Source organism: Pongo abelii, chromosome 5 (assembly GCF_028885655.2).
Source record: "Pongo abelii isolate AG06213 chromosome 5, NHGRI_mPonAbe1-v2.0_pri, whole genome shotgun sequence".
In the NCBI taxonomy this organism is placed as follows: domain Eukaryota; kingdom Metazoa; phylum Chordata; class Mammalia; order Primates; family Hominidae; genus Pongo; species Pongo abelii.
In genome coordinates this window covers 58,175,519-58,199,063 of record NC_071990.2, presented here as the reverse complement: position 1 = coordinate 58,199,063, position 23,545 = coordinate 58,175,519, and the positions used below count along the sequence as shown (strand labels likewise).

At 37.3% G+C, this 23,545-nt stretch overlaps 1 protein-coding gene across 2 annotated transcripts in view; it reads right to left on the bottom strand.

The window, feature by feature from the left end:
- Window positions 1–786: 786 nt before the first annotated feature.
- Window positions 787–23,545, bottom strand: part of PRIM2 (DNA primase subunit 2) — a 315,636-nt gene continuing 292,877 nt past the window's right edge. For both annotated transcript variants that reach the window (XM_054557660.2, XM_002817031.6), the window contains 2 exons: window positions 15,146–15,214; window positions 787–1,710 (listed from right to left, as the gene is read on the bottom strand). In XM_054557660.2, the coding sequence (XP_054413635.1) occupies window positions 1,480–1,710; window positions 15,146–15,214 (300 nt within the window). In that variant the 3' untranslated portion in view covers window positions 787–1,479. The remainder of the gene's footprint in view (window positions 1,711–15,145; window positions 15,215–23,545) is intronic.

Below are 23,545 nucleotides of genomic sequence, written 5' to 3'. Positions count from 1 at the left end.
AAGACAGAAATAGACTAATACTTTTCACATATTCCAAGGTGATAGATGAGGAAGAACTATGTTTCAAACCGGGTTTCCTGAGCACCCCAAATCCTATTGGTGAATGAGTAGAGCCCCGGGAGGAAATCACTATTTAGAGGAGGGTATCCACAATGGCACTGCTCCACAAGGCATACGTGGCAGGGATCATCAACTTCTCCTTACTCCCTTGACAAAAGCAGGCAGAGAGAACAGGGCATTGGTCTAGTATGTCTGTAATCATCCACAACATTTATTAAATTCTATTGCCAGCACTGAAAAGAGGCGGTTACTACAAGTATCACTATTCATTGCTGAAGTTAATTAATTTACCAGATCTATTTGGTAATTCACAGCAACTACAGAAGTAATAAGGTATGGAAGTTGGTAAAATAAACACTGTATATGTACAACTTTCTTGCTTGGTAATTGTCTATTCTTCATGAACCTGTCCCCAGAGTAATGGCAGCAGATAAGGCATGCCATTATTTTACATAATAAAATATCCCCATTATTCCTTAATAAATACAACTGGCTATACAGATTTTATTTTAATTCCCAAGTCAAGTCACAGTTCACTCAGGAGAGTTTGGTGCCTGAGGTAGAATAACCACAAATAGGTCAACTCTTAAAAAAAAGGTAAAGAAAAGTTTAAAATCTTCATTAGTGATCAGCAGTGTGTTGGCTACTCCAGATTACCACTTTAAAAACTGAAGTAATGTCCAATCTGTTATGACATAAGACTCTCCCAATTATACACAGACACTGTTATGTACACTTTGATATTTATTAACAAAAATGGTCCAGAAAAGGATTGAGTCAAAATTACAAAGTGATAAGAGTTAAAACAAAAGTTGTTCTTTATTGGAGTTTCTGGGGGACTTTAACCAGTCCCCAAAGCTATTTTTATCACCTAAAACAGGACTTAAATGACATCACTCAAGTGACAGATTTTAATAGAAACTCTTCCTCTTTCCTTTTGTCAAAGCAAAATATAGTGAAAGTCTCTGTTGTTACTTCAAACCTGCTTTCCTAATAAGTGTGCGTGCCTGTAGATGGATTGGGATGTAGTGTAGAGAGAAGTTAAACAAAAAGGTTATAAAAAAGAAAGGCCAGGCACAGTGGCTCACAACTGTAATCCCAGCACTCTGGGAGGCTGAGGTGTGAGGATCACTTGAGCCCAGGAGTTTGAGATCTGCCTGGGCAACATAAGGAGACCCCCACCTCTACAAAAAAAATTTTTTTTTAATTAGCTGGATATGGGGTGCACACGTGTGGTCCCAACTACTTGGGAGGCTGAGGCAGGAGGATCACTTGAGCTGGGAAGGTCGAGGCTGCAATCAGCTGTAATTGTGTCACTGCACTAAGCCTCGGTGACAGAGTGAAACCCTTTTTCAACAACAAAGGCAAAATCTTAAAAAGAGGAAACAGGCTACTGAGGAAAAAGGGTTACAAAACTGCCTAAGAATCTTCACTAAAGTAATCTTCTAGTCCTTCCATATCCATTTCCAGAGAGGAATTTAAAGAGGCCAGAGCAGATGATGCATCCTTGGTTTTCTGGACACTTGGTTTGGGTTGAGGAGTTTCTGGTTGGATAGGTTCCTTCTTTATGTCTTTACCACCATTTAGAATACGTTGGCTCTCACAAAAGAACTGATTAGGATGATTCAAAGAAAAGCCACAATCATCCACCTGTAAAGGAAGGAAATTTATATTGCATTAATACATGGCAAAGCTATAAATATATGAGTTTCAAAAACTGTTCTAGTACTTGTTTAAAACTTAATACCTGAAACATGGATTCTAGCTGTTCGCATTCTAACACTTAATCAACTACTTACACCATTTCATTCAAAGAGAGCTTCAGCTACTACCCAAACCTAAATGGCTCCCACATTTATATTTCTAGTCTGAGCCTCTGTGTTTGGCTCCAGTTCCCTATCTAGTTTCAGTCCCATATCCAACACCTACTCAACATCTAAGATGGCTCAAAGGCAGCTCAAACCCAACAGGAAACGTATCCTTTCCCCTCTCCCCATCCTTTGCTCTCAGTGACTGGTATCACCATTCATCCTTGGGGCATACTAGACACCTTTCTCTCACCTCCCCAGCCCCCAACTCCCACCTGCTACCTCCCATCTACACCATGCCCTCAATTCTGGCAATACCCAAAACATTACCAATTCTGGTTGACAATTATGTCAAAACAAAACATTAGAAAACTATAAAATTATGTTTGGAATACAAACGTGTGTGTGTGTGTGTGTGTGTATATGTGTGTGACTGACATTGTATGTTAGTGAGGCACAGGTTAGGGACCTGTGTGATTCATTATTGTATCCCCAGTTCCAAGCAAAAGGCCTACCACATTGTAGGCCAATAAATATTTGTGGGTTTTTAAGTGATCGTAAAATCACTTTTGATCATTTTGATACTGGTCCCTGATACCACTTGTGTTTTAGAGCTGACTTGTAAGTCTGGCATATGCACTCATTTAGTATGATATAAACTGAAAAAGCAACCTCAGTCAATGTAATTCTTCATTCTAATCTTGGCCTTTCCTTGATCTTTTTACAGAAAATCTCTTCTTGTAAATTTCACTGTGACTGAATACAAACATGCTGGTTCATAACTTATGTTATTTTTTCACAAATACTATCATTAAACTTTGAGTATCATTTAAAATTATGCACTCTAGTCATCTCTCCTTATATGCAGTTTCACTTTCCACAGTCTCAAATCCCTGCCTTCTCGCCTTCTGCAGTTGGAGTCGACAACAAAAATATTATTTTGCTTGAGTGAGTGACTGTTGGTTTCTTTGGTGGTATTTTCATTTATCAAGTTTTTGGAAACTGAGAAGTGATTCCATTTCTTTTGTTCATCTGTCTTGTATTAACTAATCCTTTTACGTCTCACCCTTCGTACTGAAGTGACTTGCACACTGTAGGTATCTAATAAATATTTGGTGACGTGAACCCAGAAATAGTGTATGCCAGTGATAATTTTGCATATTTAATGAAAGCCTTACTATATAAAAGACCGTGTTATAAACTATTCGCTATTCAGCATACAGGAATACATTTGACTAACTCAAATTTCCAGCCCAGTAAGTCATATACTTAAAAACCTCTACCAAGAATGGAGAAGTGATGAGGGTCACAGATAAAGGCCTATTACACTCCACAGTAGAGAGAAATTTCGGCTGAGGAGATCAAGGAAATCTTTGTAAGAGGAGTGCTATTTGAGTTGCATCTGGAAAGATGGAGAGAGTGAAAAGCTGGGATGATGAGGTGAAAGGTAATATTTGCAGCAGAACCACATGAGCAAGGTAAAGAGGGAATGTCCTGGGAAAGCAAATATTAAACAGTTCACATAGCCTACTATGAAAGGCACATACAAGGAAACAATAAGGAATGAGGTTGGAAAGACAGGCAGGGGCCAGCCTGAGAGAGCCTTGAAAATCAGGGTAAGTGGTCAAGACCTAATTCTCTGGGCAACACAGAGTCACCAAAAACCCTTAAAAAGAGATGTGGTGTGATTAAAGCTATGTATAATCTTATAGTAGATTAAAATGAATTGGCCAGGGCAAAAGGGGTTGCTGCTATGGTTTAGAATGAACCCTACTGGTGGACGGACCAACAGACAGAAACCTGAGTCTTTTCTGGTAATACTTATTTAAGCACCCTAGGAATCTCTGATTCTCTTTTGCTAGTTGTTAATACATGTTAGGCTAATTTTATAGTAATTCCAGTGTGTAACAGATGGATAGTATACAGACTGATTTTAAGAGTTATAGATCATTAAGAACAAATTTTTATCTTTGCTTTATTTTTTTAACTTAGCTGCTTGATTTCAAAATGTTTCCGAAATGCTTTATATCTATAATTTTTATTAACAATGGAATCATTTATGAGCTTTTTTATTACATTCAATTTTCACCCAATTCATTAAAAACTGGGAAATCCAATATAAATTTTGCATTTTGCAATGTGTTTCACAAAAAGTATGTTTATTGTCTAATACATTTTAATCAGAAGGCTTTATAGTTTGTAAAATAGTTTGTAAACAGAAAATCAGAGATTAGAAAGACCTTGGGGAATCCATTAAATTCAATCTCCTCCATGTACAGAGGCCTAAGGAGAATAGATAGTTTATTAAAGGTCAGAATTAGTAACTGGTTTTGTCTGAGTTAAAATTCAGGCCTTCTGACTAGATCATTAGTTGCTCTGAAATCAGTTTTAAGAGATTGTATGCAAAATCATACTGATAATGATATCTCCATTATAAATTTTATTTCGAGATAAACTTGGCTACAAAGATTATAAAAACATAGCTGTATTATTTTATGCAAAAATAACCTAATATCTTATGCTATAATAATGTCTTGGCATTTTCTATACCTTGCTTCAAGTTGTCAGTTATCAACACATTTATTAGACTTCAATGTGCACAAAATAGGGTAATCTTTTTAAAGTCTGAGTTTCTTCATCTATGAAATGGAGATAATAGTGTTAGGTCATAGGGTTGCTATGGGAAAAGTAAATAAAAATGAATGTAAAAAAAGAGTTGTTCTATGAAATGTAAATAAAATGTTTTTAAAGAGTCAAGAAAAGCCAGTCACTTTAAGAAAAAGGTGAAAGTCACAGAAGGAGAGGGAGAAAGATCCTATTGCTTTGCATATAACAAGTTCCTTTTCTATTTTAAGGAATCCAAGCGGGAAATTGCTGATGCTGTATTATGGGTATAGTTTATAAAAGAAAGATAAAACCAAATTCCAAACACTAAACGATACTCAAAAGACCTTGCCCTAACTAATAAATGGCATTTAAATGTCTTAACTTTAAGATAGAATATTTAAGGTATGTGCGTATCGTTAATGAATCATTTTAATTTTTTTTAAATTATATTTAAAGTTCTGGAGTCCATGTGCAGAACATGCAGGTTACATAGGTATACACATGCCATGGTGGTTTGCTGCGCCTATCAACCCGTTATCTACATTAGGTACTTCTACTAATGCTATCCCTCCCCTAGCACCACCCCCCACCAAACAGGCCCTGGTGGGTGATATTTCCCTCCCTGTGTCCATGTGTTCTCATTGTTCAACTCCCACTTATGAGTGAGAACATGCAGTGTTTGGTTTCTGTTCTTGTGTTAGTTTGCTGAGAATGATGGTTTCCAGCTTCATCCATGTCCCTGCAAAGGACATGAACTCATCCTTTTTTATGGCTGTATAGTATTCCATGGTATATATGTGCCACATTTTCTTTACCCAGTCTATCGTTGGTGGGCATTTGGGTTGGTTCCAAGTCTTTGCTATTGTGAACAATGCCACAATAAACATAAGTGTGCATGTGTCTTTATAGTAGCATGATTTATAATCCTTTGGGTACAACCCCGTAATGGGATTGCTGGGTCAAATGATATTTCTGGTTCTAGATCCTTGAGGAATCGCCACACTGTCTTCCACAATGGTTGAACTAATTTACACTCCCACCAACAGTGTAAAAGCATTCCTGTTTCTCCACATCCTCTCCAGCATCTGTTGTTTCCTGACTTTTTAATGACCACCATTCTAACTGGCATGAGATGGTATCTCATTGCAGTTTTGATTTGCATTTCTCTGATGACCAGTGATGATGAGCATTTTTTCATATGTTTGTTGGCCACATAAATGTCTTCTTTTGTGAAGTACCTGTTCATATCCTTCGCCCACTTTTTGATGGGATTGTTTTTTTCTTGTAACTTTGTTTAAGTTCTTTGTAGATTCTGGATATTAGCCCTTTGTCAGATGGATAGATTGCAAAAATTTTCTCTCATTCTGTAGGTTGCCTGTTCACTCTGATGATAGTTTCTTTTGCTGTGCAAAAGCTCTTTAGTTTAATTAGATCTCATTTATCAATTTTGGCTTTTGTTGCCATTGCTTTTGGTGTTTTAGTCATGAAGTCTTTGCCCATGCCTATGTCCTGATTGGTTTTGCCTAGGTTTTCTTCTAGGGTTTTTATGGTTTTAGGTCTTACATTTAAGTCTTTAATCCAACTTGAGTTAATTTTTGTATAAGGTGTAAGGAAAGGGTCCAGTTTCAGTTTTCTGCATATGGCTAGCCAGTTTTTTCAAAACTATTTATTAAATAGAGAATCTTTTCCCCATTGATTTTGTCAGGTTTGTCAAAAATCAGATGGTTGTAGATCTATGGCATTATTTCTGAGGCCTCTGTTCTGTTCCATTGGTCTATATATCTGTTTTGGTACCAGTACCATGCTGTTGTGGTTACTGTAGCCTTGTAGTATAGTTTGAAGTCAGGTAGCGTGATGCCTCTAGCTTTGTTTTTTTTTTTTTTTTTTTTTTTTGCTTAGGATTGTCTTGGCTATGTGGGCTCTTTTTTGGTTCCATATGAAATTTAAAGTAGTTTTTTCTAATTCTGTGTAGAAAGTCAATGGTAGCTTGATGGGGATAGCACTGAATCTGTAAATTACTTTGGGCATTACGGCCATTTTCACGATATTGATGCTTCCTATCCATGAGCATGGAATGTTTTCCCATTTGTTTGTGTCCTCTCTTATTTCCTTGGGCAGTGGTTTGTAGTTCTTCAAGAGGTCCTTCACATCCCTTGGAAGTTGTATTGCTAGGTATTTTATTCTTTTTGTAGCAGTTGTGAATGGAAGTTCACTCACGATTTGGGTGTCTGTCTATTAGTGGTGTATAGGAATGCTTGCGATTTTGCACAGAGATTTTGTATCCTGAGACTTTGCTGAAGTTGCTGATCAGCTTATGAAGTTTTTGGGCTGAGATAACAGGGTTTTCTAAATATAAAATCATGTCATCTGCAAAAAGACAATTTGACTCCCTCTCTTCCTATTTGAATACCCTTTATTTCTTTCTCTTGCCTGATTGCCCTGGCTAGAACTTCCAATGTTGTGTTGAATAGGAGTGGTGAGAGAGGGCACCCTTGTCTTGTCCCGGTTTTCAAAGGGAATGCTTCCAGTTTTTGCCCATTCAGTATGATATTGGCTGTGGGTTTGTCAAAAAATAACTCTTACTATTTTGAGATATGTTCCATCAATACCTAGTTTATTGATAGTTTTTAGCATGAAGGGATGTTGAATTTTGTTGAAGGCCTTTTCTGCATCTATTGAGATAATCATGTGGTTTTTATCACTGGTTCTGTTTATGCACTGGATTATGTTTATTGATTTGCATATGTTGAACCAGCCTTGCATCCCAGGGAAGAAGCTGACTTGATCATGGTAGATAAGCTTTTTGATGTGCTGCTGGATTCAGTTTGCCAGTATTTTATTGAGGATTTTTTGCATCGATGTTCACCAGGGATATTGGCCAGAAATTTTCTTTTTTTGTAGTGTCTCTGCCAGGTTTTGGAATCAGGATGATGCTGGCCTCATAAAATGAGTTAGAGAGGATTCCCTCTTTTTCTGTTGTTTAGAATAGTTTCAGAAAGAATGGTACCAGCTCTGCTTTGTACCTCTGGTGGAATTTGTCTGTGAATCTGTCTGGTTCTGGGCTTTTTTTTGGTTGATAGGCTATTACTGCCTCAATTTCAGAACTTGTTATTGGTCTATTCAGGGATTTGACTTCTTCCTGGTTTAGTCTTGGGAGGATGTATGTGTCCAGAAATGTATCCATTTCTTCTAAACTTTCTAGTTTATTTGTGTAGAGGTGTTTATAGTATTCTCTGATGGTAGTTTGTATTTCTGTGGGATCAATGGTGATATCCCCTTTATCATTTTTTATTGCATCTATTTGATTCTTCTCTCTTTTCTTCTTTGTTAGTCTGGCTAGCAGTCTGTTTTTTTGAACTTTTCAAAAAACCAGCTCCTGGATTCATTTATTTTTTGAAGGGTTTTTTGTGTCTCTATCTGCTTCAGTTCTGCTCAGATCTTAGTTATTTCTTGCCATCTGCTAGCTTTTGAATTTGTGTGCTCTTGCTTCTCTAGTTCTTTTAATTGTGATGCTAGGGTGTCGATTTTAGATCTTTCTTGCTTTCTCTTGTGGGCATTTAGGGCTATAAATTTCTCTCTAAACACTGCTTTAGCTATGTCCCAGAGATTCTGGTACATTGTGTCTTTATTCTCAACAGTTTCAATAACTTATTTATTTCTGCCTTAATTTTATTATTTACCCTGTAGTCATTCAGGAGCCGACTGTTCAGTTTCCATGTAGTTGTGCGGTTTTGAGTGAGTTTCTTAATCTTGAGTTCTAATTTGATTGCACTGTGGTCTGAGAGACTGTTTGTTAAGATTTCCATTCTTTTGCATATGCTGAGGAGTGTTTTACTTCTAATTATGTGGTCAATTTTAGAATAAGTGCAATGTGGTGCTGAGAAGAATGTATATTCTGTTGATTTGGTGTGGAGAGTTCTGTAGATGTCTATTAGGTCTACTTGGTCCAGAGCTGAGTTGAAGTCCAGAATATCCTTGTTAATCTTCTGTCTTATTGATCTAATATTGACAGTGGGGTATTAGAGTCTCCCACTATTATTGTGCAGGAGTCTATGTCTCTTTGTAGGTCTCTAAGAACTCGCTTTATGAATCTGGGCACTTCTGTATTGAGTGTGTATATATTTAGGACAGTTAGCTCTTCCTTTTGCATTGATCCCTTTGCCATCATGTAATGGCCTTCTCTCTTTTGATCTTTGTTGGTTTTAAGTCTGTTGTTTTATCAGAGACTAGGATTGCAATCCCTGCCTTTTTTTTTTTTTTTTTTTTCCTTTCTGTTTGCTTGGTAAATATTCCTCCATCCCTTTATTTTGAGCCTATGTGTGTCTTTGCCTGTGAGATGGTCTCCTGAATACAGCACACTGATGGGTCTTGACTCTTCATCCAATTTGCCAGTCTGTGTCTTTTAATTGGGGCATTTAGCCTCTTTACATTTCAAGTTAAATTGTTATGTGTGAATCTGACCCTGTCCTTATGATGCTAGCTGGTTATTTTGCTCATTAGTTGATGCAATATCTTCATAGTGTCGATAGTCTTTAGAATTTGATGTTTTTGCAGTTGCTGGTACCGGTTTTTCCTTTCCATGTTTAGTGCTTCCATTAGGAGCTCTTGTAAGGCAGGCCTAGTGGTGACAAAAATCTCTCAGCATTTGCTTGTCTGTAAAGGATTTTATTTCTCCTTCACTTATGAAGGTTAGTTTGGCTAGATATGAAATTCTGGGTTGAAAATTCTTTTCTTTAAGAATGTTGTATATTGGCTCCCACTCTATTCTGGCTTGTAGGGTTTCTGCAGAGAGATCCGCTGTTAGTCTGATGGGTTTCCCTTTGTGGGTAACCTGACCTTTCTCTCTGGCTGCCCTTAATATTTTTTCCTTCATTTCAACCTTCGTGAATCTGACAATTATGTGTCTTGGGGTTGTTCTTCTCAAGGAGTATCTTTGTGGTGTTCTCTGCATTTCCTGAATTTGAATGTTGGCCTGTCTTGCTAGGTTGGGGAAGTTCTCCTGGATAATATCCCTCAGAGTGTTTTCCAACTTGGTTCCATTCTCCACGTCACTTTCAGGTACACCAATCAAACATAGGTTTGGTCTTTTCACATAGTCCCATATTTCTTGGAGGCTTTGTTCATTCCTTTTCATTCTTTTTTCTCTAATCTTGTCTTCTTGCTTTATTTCATTAAGTTAATCTTCAATCTCTGATATCTGTTCTTCTGCTTGATCAGTTCGGCTATGAATACTTGTGTATGCTTCATGAAGTTATCTTGCTGTGTTATTCAGTTCCATCAGGTCATTTATGTTCTCTAAACTGGTTATTCTAGTTAGCATTTCCTCTAACTTTTTTTCAAGGTTCTTAGCTTCCTTGTATTGGGTTAGAACATGCTCCCTTAGCTCGGAGGAGGTTGTTGTTACCCACCTTCTGAAGCCTACTTCTGGCAATTTGTCAAACTCATTCTCCATCCAGTTTTGTTCCCTTGCTGGTGAGGAGTTGTGATCCTTTGCAGGAGAAGAGATATTCTGGTTTTTGGAATTTTCAGCCTTTTTGCGCTGGTTTCTCCCCATCTTCATGGATTTATCTACCTTTGGTCTTTGACGTTGGTGAACTTTGCATGGGGTTTCTGAGTGGACGTCCTTTTTATTGATGTTGAAGGTATTCCTTTCTGTTTGTTAATTTTCCTTCTGACAGTCAGACCCCTCTGCTGCAGGTCTGCTGGAGTTTGTTGGAGGTCCACTCCAGACTCTGTTTGCCTGTGTATCACCAGTGGAGGCTGCAGAACAGCAAAGATTGCTCCCTGTTCCTTCCTCTGGAAGCTTCATCCCAGAAGGGCACCCACCAGATGCCAGCCAGAGCTGTCCTGTACGAGGTGTCTGTCGGCCCCTGCTGGGAGGTGTCTCCCAGTCAGGAGACATGGTGGTCAGGGACCCACTTGAGGAGGCAGTTCCTTAACAGAGCTCGAATGCTATGCTGGGAAATCAGCTGCTCTCTTTAGAGCTAGCAGGCAGGAACATTTAAGTCTGCTGAAGCTGCACCCACAGCTGCCCGTTCCCGCATATGCTCCATCCCAGGGAGATGGGGATTTTATCTATAAGCCCCTGACTGGGGCTGCTGCCTTTTTTCCAGAGATAATTAATCTTTTTATTAACCACTAAAACAGTGCCAAGGGCCTTGAAGTAAGGATTTGTGCCATGGCTCTGTGATGCTGTTTCTCCTTTTTCTTGATCTGCAATTGTCCTTAACTCATTTTGTGATGCTCTTTGTGATCTACTAAGTTGCTTGATAGCAAAATGAAATTATGAAGTTTCCTTTTTATAGAATTCTATTTTCTTCTAGGATGGGTTATTTGTGTTCTGAGTGTTTCTTTCACTTTCATTTTTAAAGGAAGTGTATATGGCTGTTTCCTTTTGTCTTGTTTAGGAAAATGAACTTAGGGGTTTTTTGGTATGTGGGGGGAAGGGGAAGAGCATAAACTAAACATAATGGAAATCTTACTTTAAAATTAAATTAGGAAAAGGAATAGAGAAATAGAGGTATCCACATCTAAATCCTCCATTTCATTTATTTCTTCTCAAGTCAGCAGCTATTTCCTTTACTCTGTTTGGAAATATTAAGTGAGCATTTTCATGACTTTGTCTACTGTGACTCTTTTGTTTCTTTCCTTGCCTGTTTTCTTTTTTGGTTACTATTGGTGATGTTTTTCTTTGTGGTTGATGATTTTAAAAATTATGTTTTGTGCATTATTTTATGTATTGAGATGGGAAAATTCTGAGAAGCATTTGCATTCTACCACACTAGCTTGCTCCTAGTGTTTCAGATCCAAAGTCCTGTAAAGGATCTGAAACAAATTCAGGAGTCTAGAGGAAGGTGGGTGGAGTGGAGGCCTTTAGAGGATACATTATAAATTTTAGATTTCATCTTAAGAGAAATAGGAAGCCATTGAAGGTTTTAAAAAGCAGGTTCCTGAAATGATCAGATTCCTCTATTTTAAAGGTCACTCCAGAAGCTGTGTGGAGGAGAAAGAATTGGAATGGGGCATGTGTAGATACTGGGAAATGAGTTAGGAAGCTATTGCAGTGATCCAAGTGAGACGATGGTGGCTTCTAGTCCAGCATTCTAACTGATATCCATAATGATGACCCTGAGTTATTATAAAAGGGCTTAATTGTATCACATATATCCTGTTTAAGATTGCAGGAAAATGTGTGATAGGTTTTAATAAGATTTCTCTAGAGATTTATATGGTGGGGAAAAATTATGCTCAGCCATTTGGAAAATAAGTACCCACAGTTACTCAGTGTCCAAAGAGGTCTACCTCTGAAAACATTATTTTCTATTAAAATTCTGTGGTTAATCTACACATGACCTAGTGTTTTCATTTATACATGGAACATGCAGAAAGTAAAGAATAAACTATTAGTATAAAATTATTTTAAACATTGACCCTAAAAACACAGAGGAAAACAGGTTTCAAGCAGGCCAGCTTTTAACATCTACTAAATGAATCTCTCTCAAACATTTGCTTGGAATCAGCACATTCTGCACACAATGACCTTCACACAAACATGGGTCTCATATTTCTGCCACTGCAAATGTAGATTTTGAAGGAATGAAAGCAATATTGTTTTACCTATGGGATATTTGGGTTTTAATCAAGAGGTTTTGCAATGACAGCTTATAATGAGGCAGCTGGTATTACCAAAAAAGCCATATGGAACTATCATTGTGCTGCTGCAAATGGTATCAATTAACTGGTTTATTTTCAAAATTTCCATTTAAGTGAGTTTGATCACAGAGGCCTCGGGAAAATAAACATAGGATTTTATTTGGGGGAGGGGTAGCATGGCAGAAACCTGACAATAAAAATAGATTCCATTTTTAAATTAAAAATAAAAATAGATTCCATTTTTAAATTAAATTAGAAAAAATAATAAATGAAGGAGGATATTCACATCTAAAAGTCCACAGTGAGAGATCTAGTGAATACAAACAGCCTTTTTGTTTTGTTGATTTAAATGTGGTTTAAGTTAGACTATTTTTATATGTAAGGGGATTTAGATATATGTCTTTCCAAAACCTTCATTAATCTAAAGCAAGTTTTAAAAATTGGCAATAGTGGCAATACTTGAGGGAATAATCAATAGGAGAGATATTACAAAAGCAGATTTGAGAACTAAAAAACCACTCCTTACTATTTGGTGATTATGCCACAAACTCAATGTTTAAATCTAATTTTTGTATCTTATTTTTATAAAAAGAGGTTGGATAATAGACCTCACTTGTGAAAATTCTGAGGCCTCTTAATTAAAAGCGTCCACAAATGATTAAAGAACAATAGGAAATTAAAACTCTCAAGCGGAGCAACCAAATTAAAGAATGCAGTCTTCGAGAGAGAGTCATATAAACCTGCTGTTGCCAAACATGGCTTATCTGGTGAGATTCCTATTGTGATAAAACTAATGAGATTTTGTTGTTGCTATTTTCTTGATGTTTACTCCTTGAAGTTTTGTTTAAAAAAAAGCTTTTAAATAAGAATAATACTTTCAAAAGTTAGGTATAGAAGAACGAGGACAGGACCCACAACAGACTGGGGCTCTAGCTCCAGATCCTCCATTAACCAATTACAGCATGTAAGGCAAGTTAGAGTCCCTACATGTTTACCATGCTATGAAGATAAACAGGAAAATGCCAATTACCTCTGCTGTCATTATCACAAATTTAGTACCAAATATCATAGAACAGTACAGTCATGGTTAGGCTCACAAGCTTTAGATGAGTTAGACAGCTTGAATTTAAATCTAAGTTCTATCCCCTATAAGTAGTGTGACCCCACACAGATTGTTTAACTTCTCTAAGTTTTATTCATAGACAGGGAAATATACATACAGTATCTTGCTGTAATGTCAATCAAAAGAGCTAATGCGTTCAAAAATTTTAGTGCTGTGCCTGGTATACATTAAGGCAGGGGTTCCCAACCCAGTCCGAGGCCTGTTAGGAATTGGGCCTCACAGCAGGAGGTTAGCAGTGGGTGAGTGAGTGGAGCTTCATCTGTATTTACAGCCACTCCCCATCACTTGCATCACTGCCTGAGTTCCACCTCCTGTCAGATCAGCAGTGGCCTTAGATTCTCATGGGGGTGTGAACCCTATTGTGAACCCCGCATGCAAGGGATCTAGGTTGCGTGCTTCTCATGATTATCTAATGTGCCCTCCCACCAGCCCCTGTTTAACCATGGAAAAATTGTCTTCCATGAAACTGGTCCCTGGTGCCAAAAAGGTTGGAGACCGCTGCATTAAGGGTTCCATAGATATTGGCTGGTATTATTACTATTATTATTTTAATTATTATTGGTAATATTATAAAATATCTTTTTCCTATGAGATATTTTATCAAGTAAGAAATTCTGCAATTATATAACCATAATAGAAAAACTACTTTGTAACAACCAAATAAAAAACATAAAAATAATTGTAAAACTTTAGCATGGTAGCTGATGATGATTTCAACAAATGCAACTTCTTTTTTGGGAGGGTCATGGATCTTTAATAAATTCCATGGACTCTGGAAAAATACACATATGTACTTAGAGACAAAATGTTTCAAGAAGTACAAGGATCTCCAAAGTCCGTTCTTGGATGTCTTTCCCAGGTTAGAAATCCAGGCTCAAGATCAGTGGACGCAAACTAGGGGCCAGAGGGCTGAATTGGACTTGATGTGTTTTGTTGGCCTGCAGAGGGCCTCACAATTTGCCAATGTGAATGCCTCTAATAGGGAAAACACGTTTAGTGCACTATAATGCTACCATACTCTATGGTACTAATCTCAGGCAGCTTCACTTTTTTGGGCTATATGCCCAATCTCTGTAGGCCTCTGAGTTTGTGACATTGGCTTTACACACTTCAAAATCTATTCTGTGCCAGACTGGGTCATTCCACTCTTACTCTAATAATCAAGCAGGCTTTTTTGTACTAAGGAAGCTGGCAAGATAAAAACCAAACACATTCCCCTGACTCGTGTATAGTTAGGGGTCCACATGCAATCTAGGTTTTGCCATGCAGATAAATATGAGACTTGGGAAGTGGATTACAGTAACATCAGGTGGCAGCCACAAGTACAAGGATCAGATTTTCTGCATGGAAGATGGCAAAAGCCTTGGTTCTTCTAGGCAGCTGTGGCAAAGGTTCCAGATCTAGTCTAGAGGTTGGCAAATCAAGGCCTGTGGGTCAAACTGGGTCTACCACCTAATTTTATAAATAAAGTTCTATTGGATCAACAGTCATGCCTGTTTATTTGAATATTTTCTACGGCTGCTTTTGCACTACAACAGTAGAGTTGAGTAGCTGTGACACAGACCATATGGACCATGAAGCCTAAAATTTTTACACTCTGGCTCTTTATTGACCCTTGGTCTCATCCCTAGATATGGAGTGGTGGGTGACAGCTGTAGTAAAGATTTTCTCATGATGTAGCTTCTCCTAGTTACAAAATATTCCTGGTTCTGCAGCAACCAAGTTTAGTTGTCTGGTCGTTCAATAAATGCTATAAGTTACTTAAAATACCATGCAATCCCCTTTTCTGCTGAAAATAGCTAAAGTGGTTTCCATTGCTGCAACTAAAAACCCTGAATGTGACACAATAACAAAAGACAAATAATTAGGATATAAAGTTAAAAAAAATACTTACATTGTGTATCATCTCAAAGTATTTTTGACAGGCTACCTGGTAATGTGTCCCCTTTACTAAATCCAAAATCTAAAATGAATGAGGAAAAAGAGAAATAAAAATTAGAAATTAAGTTTTCTTCTAAACCACTGTAGCTCACAGTTGTTGGCCTTTTCATAATCTTCATTCCAGACAGGAAATGCAATAAATCGTGTAGCATGTTGTACTTCTGCAGCCTGGACACTGTGATAATTCTGACATTATACAGTAGTGGTTTAGGTCAGCATTAAACCACAGATGACAAGAGATAGTGATCTATCTGACCTACCAACTGTGCATTTTCATAACTTTACCTCAACAACAAGATGAAAATGGATCCTGGTATGATGACTTTGACAGTTATTGTCAGAACATCATATTGCAACATCTCTCCCAAAACTGTAGATAGAAATCTAGTAATCTAATGGTTGGTGCATGAAGCAATCAAGTATACTATTTAGATATTTATTTTCCACATTAATGGTTTATACAGATACAGCATAAAATACTGCTGTGTGCCCATCAGGAAAATTTAATGTAAACCCTTTTGGACAAGTATCTGTGAAGAGGGAATGCTTTTACCTTCAGTCAGATTTGTCGTTTTTGAAATGAAGTTATTTCTAGCAAAGCTCAGCAGAATATGAGAGTGAATAGTCTATTCTGAACACCTATTAGGGACATCATCCTATCTTTTGTAAATACAATTTGCTTTCCAATTCTACTTCATGTAATCTCTTCAGAGCGGTGCAAACTCTCATCCTTATCAGCAGACTGCAATGCCAGTTGAAATTTGTAAAGTTTCATTGCCTCCCCCAAGCCCTCAGATAAATAAAACACATATTTGGCCTATTTATCAAACGCAGTAAAATGCTGGAATTAAGAGATAACCTCAAATGAATGGAAACATAATTGTGGAGAAATGCTAATTTCTATTCCTTTTTTATTTTTTAAAAGGCTGACCTTCCTGTCACAAAAAGAAATGAACATGGGGTCTCAAATTCTTGCTATCCTCATTATTGAATATAGCTTAACGTCATTTGACAGATACACAAAAAAATTACAGTTACAGAACAGGCATTATACAATACTGGCAAGAATGTGCTTCAAAAATTGTTTTTCTCTGATTGTCTTATAGATTACATTTCTGAATTTCATGTCACCTTTTATTAAATCATATACGAAAGACCTGTGTAAATGCCAGCCAACCACAAAGGCCAGGTTTCTGCCAGTCTGCCTATCTGGCCTGTCTACTTTTCTTGATTTATTAGAGCAAAATATGAAAAATCAATTTAAAATGAGACTTTCTTCATTTTTAAATTTATTCTGCAAGTTTTCCAAGTAATGCTAACACTGAGTTCATGTTGTCTGATGCTCTTCACACAGATTTTCAAATTGTGATGAGATAAACTTGCAAATAATTACTGACAAACATCTATAATAATATATTAATATCTGAATTAGAATTTTGGAGAAGACTTCAAACATAAATTTAAGCTTTAGATGATCCCATAAATTACCTGAAGAGGAAATGGATTCACAGAAATAAAAAAGCTCAACCATATAAAAAGGAAATATGTAACATGATATACATACATACAATCTAGTATGTATACGTTTGGGAAACATGCTATGAAGAAATAATAAATCATATTAATAAAAAATTTAGTTGGGTAATCCATACGTGTAAAAAACTTACTAAAGAAAACTGACATAAAAGCCACAGAATGTGAGGAAAAACAGATGTATTGCAAATTTTAGGTTCAATTTTTAGGGTCCATAAAAAAATTTAAATTAATCATACTACAATCTTCCCCTGACCTGACCCCACTTGCAGAGAGGACTCTTCCTTAACAAAAATAATTTACTTTTATTTTTGTTTTATCTTATTAGGATGAATTTTTATTTAAATTCTGCTTGCAAATCTATAAACAAGCCATTCAACTATGATCAGGATAGCTTAAAGAACTTTAATCATGTCCCAGCATATTTCAGATAAATGAAGGTTTCTGTAAATAAGTAAAGGTGTGATGAGAAAAAAAGGCAATAGAGGTTTTTGAGGTAAACAAGTATTATTGGTAGATACTTTTATCTTCATTTCAGAAATGAGGAAATATATTAAAATTGGAGTATCTGTCTCCTGAGGGTGAGGGCCATTAACCGCAGAAAGAATTTTAAAAATCACATACAAATTAATAATCTTTCTTTTAAAGGAAGATAACTTACATGCTTTTAAAATTAAGGTAGAAAACATAAAACATTACTTCAAAAAATCCAACTAATGAATATATAGTCTCATTTCAGATTATGATCTATATTACAGAGACATAGGAAAAGAAAAGATGGACCAAGGAATGAAGTTTGACTTTTTCTCTGAGTAAAATGGGGAGCTAATACAATATTCTATGTGCAGGACTAAAGTGAACTGACATTTCCAGAGGGTTCATTTTTGCCTGCTGTGCTAGGAACAGATTGGAAAGGACAGAGGTAGAAACAGGGAGATCATTACAAGAATTCAGGGAATAGATGGTAGATCCATGGACCAGGGTGGCAATATCAGTGGAGATGATAAGTGGTCAGATTTGGAGACAAGGAGCATTTCCCACTTAATGGCTATAAAATATTTCTAAAATCAGATGTTCTGCATGAAAATACTCAAGAGGAACCTGTCCTCCAATGTCTTAAAATAATGCATGAGATACCACTCAACCCCTTCCCTTGCCAACTGATTTCCTAAATAACTAGTTCTAAAACTCGGGAAAATGCCAATATGAAAAACAAACCTATCATATAAAATAAATGTAAAATACCCAAAATATCACGTAGTGGCCACTAAAACAATATGATTAACAAACAGATATTTTTTGTGTAGAAACAGGAGTACAATACCTCATGTCTCTTAGAGTTAGGACTTCTTAGATGCACACTTTGCTGACTTCAAAATCTTCCCAAGTGATTCTGATGTTCTAGTATTTGTATATGGAGTGCAACCTGAGACTTCTTCTGCACTTTGTTTTGTTAAATTTTTCCAATATGAACATCACCACTAAGCACGGTATTAAGATATTCTGCAGGTAACTCTATTTTGATGTTGATACTAATACAACTTGCTGAGGGGGTTGGATGACTCCAAGGCAGGAAATACAAACTAAAAATCAGGTGAAGGAAATGAAGCATTAAGGTATGACCAAGACACTAAAATTCAGCTTATGATATAGGATCAAAATTACAAACCTGGCAAACACCAAAATCCAAGAACAGATGCCTAAGGTACACTGTGTGAAACAGAATTTAGGGTCAAATTTCCACAAGATACTTATACACCATGGAGTACTATGCAGCCACAAAAAAGAACAAAATCATGTCCTTTATGGCAACACAGATGCAGCTGAAGGCCATTATCCTAAGCAAGTTAATGCAGAAAAAAATCAAATACCACATGTTCTCACTTAAAGTGGGAGCTAAACATTGGTTATACACGGACGCAAAAAAGGCAACAATAAACACTGGGGATTCTAAAACTGGGGGGAGGGAGACAAGGGTTGAAAAACTACCTATCAGATACTATGTTCACTACTTGGGCAATGGGATTATTAGAAGCCCAAGCCTCAGCATCATGCAATATACCCATATAATAAACCTGCACATATGCCCCCCTGAATCTAAAACAAAAATTTTTTAAAACATATTAAGAAAAAACTAAAATACTCCACAAAGTAATGAAGATGTTGTTAGGCAAGAATACTTTTTGCCTGTGTTTGTTTCTGCAGCATAGCTTCTGAAAGCCCAGACCTCCATCCTCGCAAGCTAGTCTTGGCTCCTAAAAAGACAGCTTCCCAAGATGGCAGGCCAGGACTGCCCAGAGTGAGGGTCAGAAATAGAATAGGTCAGGAAAACACATACTACATAGAGGTGGAAACCCATCAAGAGGAAGAAATATAATGAAGAGACAAAAAAACAAGAATAGGAAGAAAAATGTGGAAAGCCAGAGAAATGGGATAAGTAAATGGAGTCCATGGCTTGCTATTTATGTGGCTTGTAAGCATCAAAGTCTAACCCACAGCTCATAAAAGATGTTTCAATGAGCATTGACACTAACTCTCCAGTTTTCATGTTCCATTCTGAAAGAACCAGAGCACTTTATGAGGTCCTCTTGCATATTGCAATAATACCAAAGAACAGTTTTCCAAAGGTCAGAGGAAACCAAATCAAGGGTCCATTCTGATGCTGGGGCCAGAAGATTCCTAATTCTGTTTTAGAAAAATATCAAACATTTAGAACAATCATATCAAAGACATTTAAAAACACAATTTTTATTTGAAGAAAAAACTCCTATAAAGATCTAAGAATATTATACAAATGGCAGTATGACTTAGTTTTTAATGCCAGTATTTCCAGATAAAGTACAAAATGTCAAGTGTAACAATCCACTTACTGTTCTAATCTAGTTCATCAGTAATTAAAAGGCTAAGAAAAAGTGAGTAGTAGATGGGCACGGTGGCTCACGCCTGTAATCCCAGCACTTTGGGAGTCCAAGGCAAGCGGATCACGAGGTCAGGAGTTCAAGACCAGCCTGGCCAACATGGTGAAACCCCATCATGTCTACTAAAAATGCAAAAATTAGCTGGGCATGGTGGTGAGTGTCTGTAATCCCAGCTACTCGGGAGGCTGAGGCAGGAGAATTGCTTGAACCCGGCATGTGGAGGTTACAGTGAGCCGAGATTGCAACACTACACTCCAGCCTGGGTGACAGAGCAAGACTCCGTCTCAAAAAAAAAACAAAACAAAGAAAGAAAAAGTGAGTAGTAGTGACATCAAACTACAATATTTTGGTAATTCGTATTTTTAAACTCTATATATTTTTAAACTTTTTTTTTTTTTGAGACAGAGTCTCACTCTGTCACCCAGGCTGGAGGGCAGTGGCGCAATCTCGGCTCACTACAACCTCCACCTCCCGGGTTCAAGTGATTCTCCGGCCTCAGCTCTCAAGTAGCCAGGATTACAGATGCGCACCATGACACCCAGCTAATTTTTGAATTTTTAATAGAGATGGGGTTTTGCCATGTTGGCCAGACTGTTCTTAAACTCCTGGCCTCAAGCAACCCACCAGCCTCGGTCTCCAAAAGTGCTAGGATTAGAGGTGTGAGCCACCATGCCTGGCCTCTCTTTATTTTTAACTATTCCCTATCAGTTGAATAAAGTCCACCAGTAAGAATATTACAGTTTTTAAAAATAGGCTGGGTGTGGTGGCTCACACCTGTAATCCCAGCACTTTGGGAGGCCAGGGCAGGTGGATTGCTTAAGTCCAGGAGTTCAAGACCAGCCTAGGCAACACGGAGAAACCCTGTCTCTAATAAAAATACAAAAAATTAGCCAGGCATGGTGGCACATGCCTGTAGTCCCAGCTACTTGGGGGGCTGAGGCGGGAGGTTCACTTGAGTCGGGGAGGTCGAGGCTGCAGTGAGTCCTGACCATGCCACTGCACTCCAGCCTGGGTGACAGAATGAGACCCTATCTTAAAAAAAAAAAACAAAAAAAAAAGCAATGCAGTTTTCATCTTCACAAAAAGTTCATATTTGTATTTGCTAAGTTTGCCAAAAGCATTAATTATACTTCATCTACTATTTCATCCTCAAGATGAATTACTGATTTTTTTTCTTTTCTGTAAGAGAATTCTGGTAAAGTACCTCACCAAAGACATCCTTGCAGTTGAGGAGCAAAAAGCAAATAAGGTGATACTTTTCTGATTTAATCAGTGATGGAACATAGATGATACAGAACACTGGTGGGAAATACTATAGGTATGTCTATTTATAACACATACATATACAAAAATAGAACTCTCTTTTTTTTATACACACATAACATTTTATAACTTTGAGCGACACTTCCTTCCCTCTTGCCAATACTCTTAATATTTCCAGCCAGCTGCAAATTCCTCTCTCTTTTGCTTCAATGCCTGCCAACGAGGTTCAGATGATTACCTGGCAGCAGAATGCAGCCACCTGCCCATCTTTGGCTTTGGTGAGCAGAGCGCTGTACAGCTAGGTATGCTGCACTCACCAATTAGATATGTGGCTAATCTAATTCAAGGTAATGTTTTGTCTTATTTAAAAGTGATAACAAGCTTGCCTCTTCCTAAAAAAACTCCACCTTTCAAAACTAGACTAGGCTGATATTTTTCCACTCCATTTCTAACCTTCCCATATTTCAAAGGTGAAAGAAAAATGTGGTGGAGATGCCAAGTCTTGCACATTTTTGAACATACAACTTTGCTCCCATTTCTCACACACTCAGCACAGCTTAGCCTGCTGCTGCCTTGCCATGACCTTCACTTACTGGAAGATCAGGCCAAGTTTCCCTCTCTTGAAGACGTACTTTCATTTCTTTAAAACATTATATGTCAAGAATTTTTCTGACCCTTTATTATCTATAAACAAAGTTATCCGAGTCAATTCTACCTCTAAATGTCATTAAAATCTACCCTTTTCTCTCCATTTTTGAAGCCTTCATCATTTTCTTTTTTATTGGAAAGCTTCTTGATTTATACTTTCTTCACTCAAGATAGCTGCCACATTGCCACCAGAGTACCTTTTCTAAAAGCCAAATCTAATCCTGGCATGGCTGGGGCACAAACTTTTCATCATGATTCAAAGGCTCCTACCCTGTCCTACCTGGCCACTGGATCCTCATACTCTGGTCCAGCTTCTCCTACAGTGTGCTCTTTGGAACTTTAGCTCACAAAATCCTAGTGATGATTGGGGGTTTTCTTGTCTAATAACTTGTTTAACTGGCTTTAATCCACAATTACCTAAGTTTCTTTATGGCAGAACTTAATAGGGTAACGTTTCTCAAACTAATTTGTCCCCAGAATCCATTTTTCATAGATCTCTCAGGACTAGGGTTCCTCAAAACACACCAAACAACCTCATTTAAATTAATAGAGTCACCTCCACAAGTCTCATTCTTCTCTCTTATCCTGCCATAGTTTTATTTCACTACACTTACTTGTTTACTTGCGATATATGGTTTGGCTCTATCCTCACCCAAATCTCATCTTGAACTGTAGCTCCCGTAATTCCCACATGTCATGGGAGGGACCTGGTGGGAGATAACTGAATCATGTGGGCGGTTTCCCCCATACTGTTCTCGTGGTAGTGAGTAAGTCTCAGGAGATCTGATGATGGTTTTGTAGGGGAAACCCCTTTCACTTGGATCTCATTCTCTCTCTTGTCTGCTGCTATGTAAGACGTGCCTCTCACCTCCTTCCACCATGATTGTGAGGCCTCCTACGCCACATGGGAACTGTGAGTCCATTAATCCTTTTTTCTTTATAAAGTACCAAGTCCTGGGCATGTCTTTATCAGCAGCATGAAAACAGACTAATACAGTCTGTCTCCCCCACTGGAATATCAGCTCCATGAAGGTAGAAGTCTCACTAGTTTTAGTCATCATTATATTCCCAATGTCTTGAACAGTAAATGGAATACAATCATCACGCAATTATTATTTGTTGATGTTGAATGAATGCTGCTCCTTTTGCCTAATCCGCCTTACATCAGGCACAGGGGAAACTCCTACTCAACTTTCAAACCCACTTAAAATGTCATTTCCTATATGAAGCATCTCCCTCTTCAACAGAAGATCTTTCCCCTCTGACACTTTGAATATATTTTTATAAAAGCATTTAGCATACTTTATAACAGTTAATTATTAAAGCACTTATCATACTCTATTGAAGTTAGGTACCAATAAAAGGATTGTTGAGAAGCAATTTAAACTGCTACCCAAAATACTGATTTTCTTAGTGCACATTAATACCAACATTTTGGATTAAAGGATTTAAGCTCTTAGGGAACATTAACAACTAAGTAAACTTAGAAAGCAAGGAGGGAAGGAAAGAGAAGGAAGAAGAGAGGAAAGATAATGAGGGGGAAGGGAGGACAAACAAGAAGACACATGTAAAGCCTGCTTAGAGATACGGAGAAACGTATTGTCAAACCTCAGTTCCATGGTTCAGTTACTAATTATTACTGTGCTTTGAGTATTCTATTTTTTGGCCTAATATAAAAGCAAGCCACTTCAGAATCACTATGCTCTATGATCTTTATAAAAATAATGAAAGATATTTATACTGATTTTATAATTACTTTAGAAGATTATGCTTATTAAAAGATGTATCGTGTACTGATTTAATAATTACTTTAGATTATGCTTATTAAAAGATGTATCGTATCTCCTGGATACGCTATTGAAAACAGAAGCTAATGTTAAAATCTGTCACTTAAGAATTAAGAAGTAAAAATAATCATATAAATTCAGAGATAGAAACTTTAACAAGAAATACATTGCAAATTGATGGTAAACACCACCAAGAAGAATGAA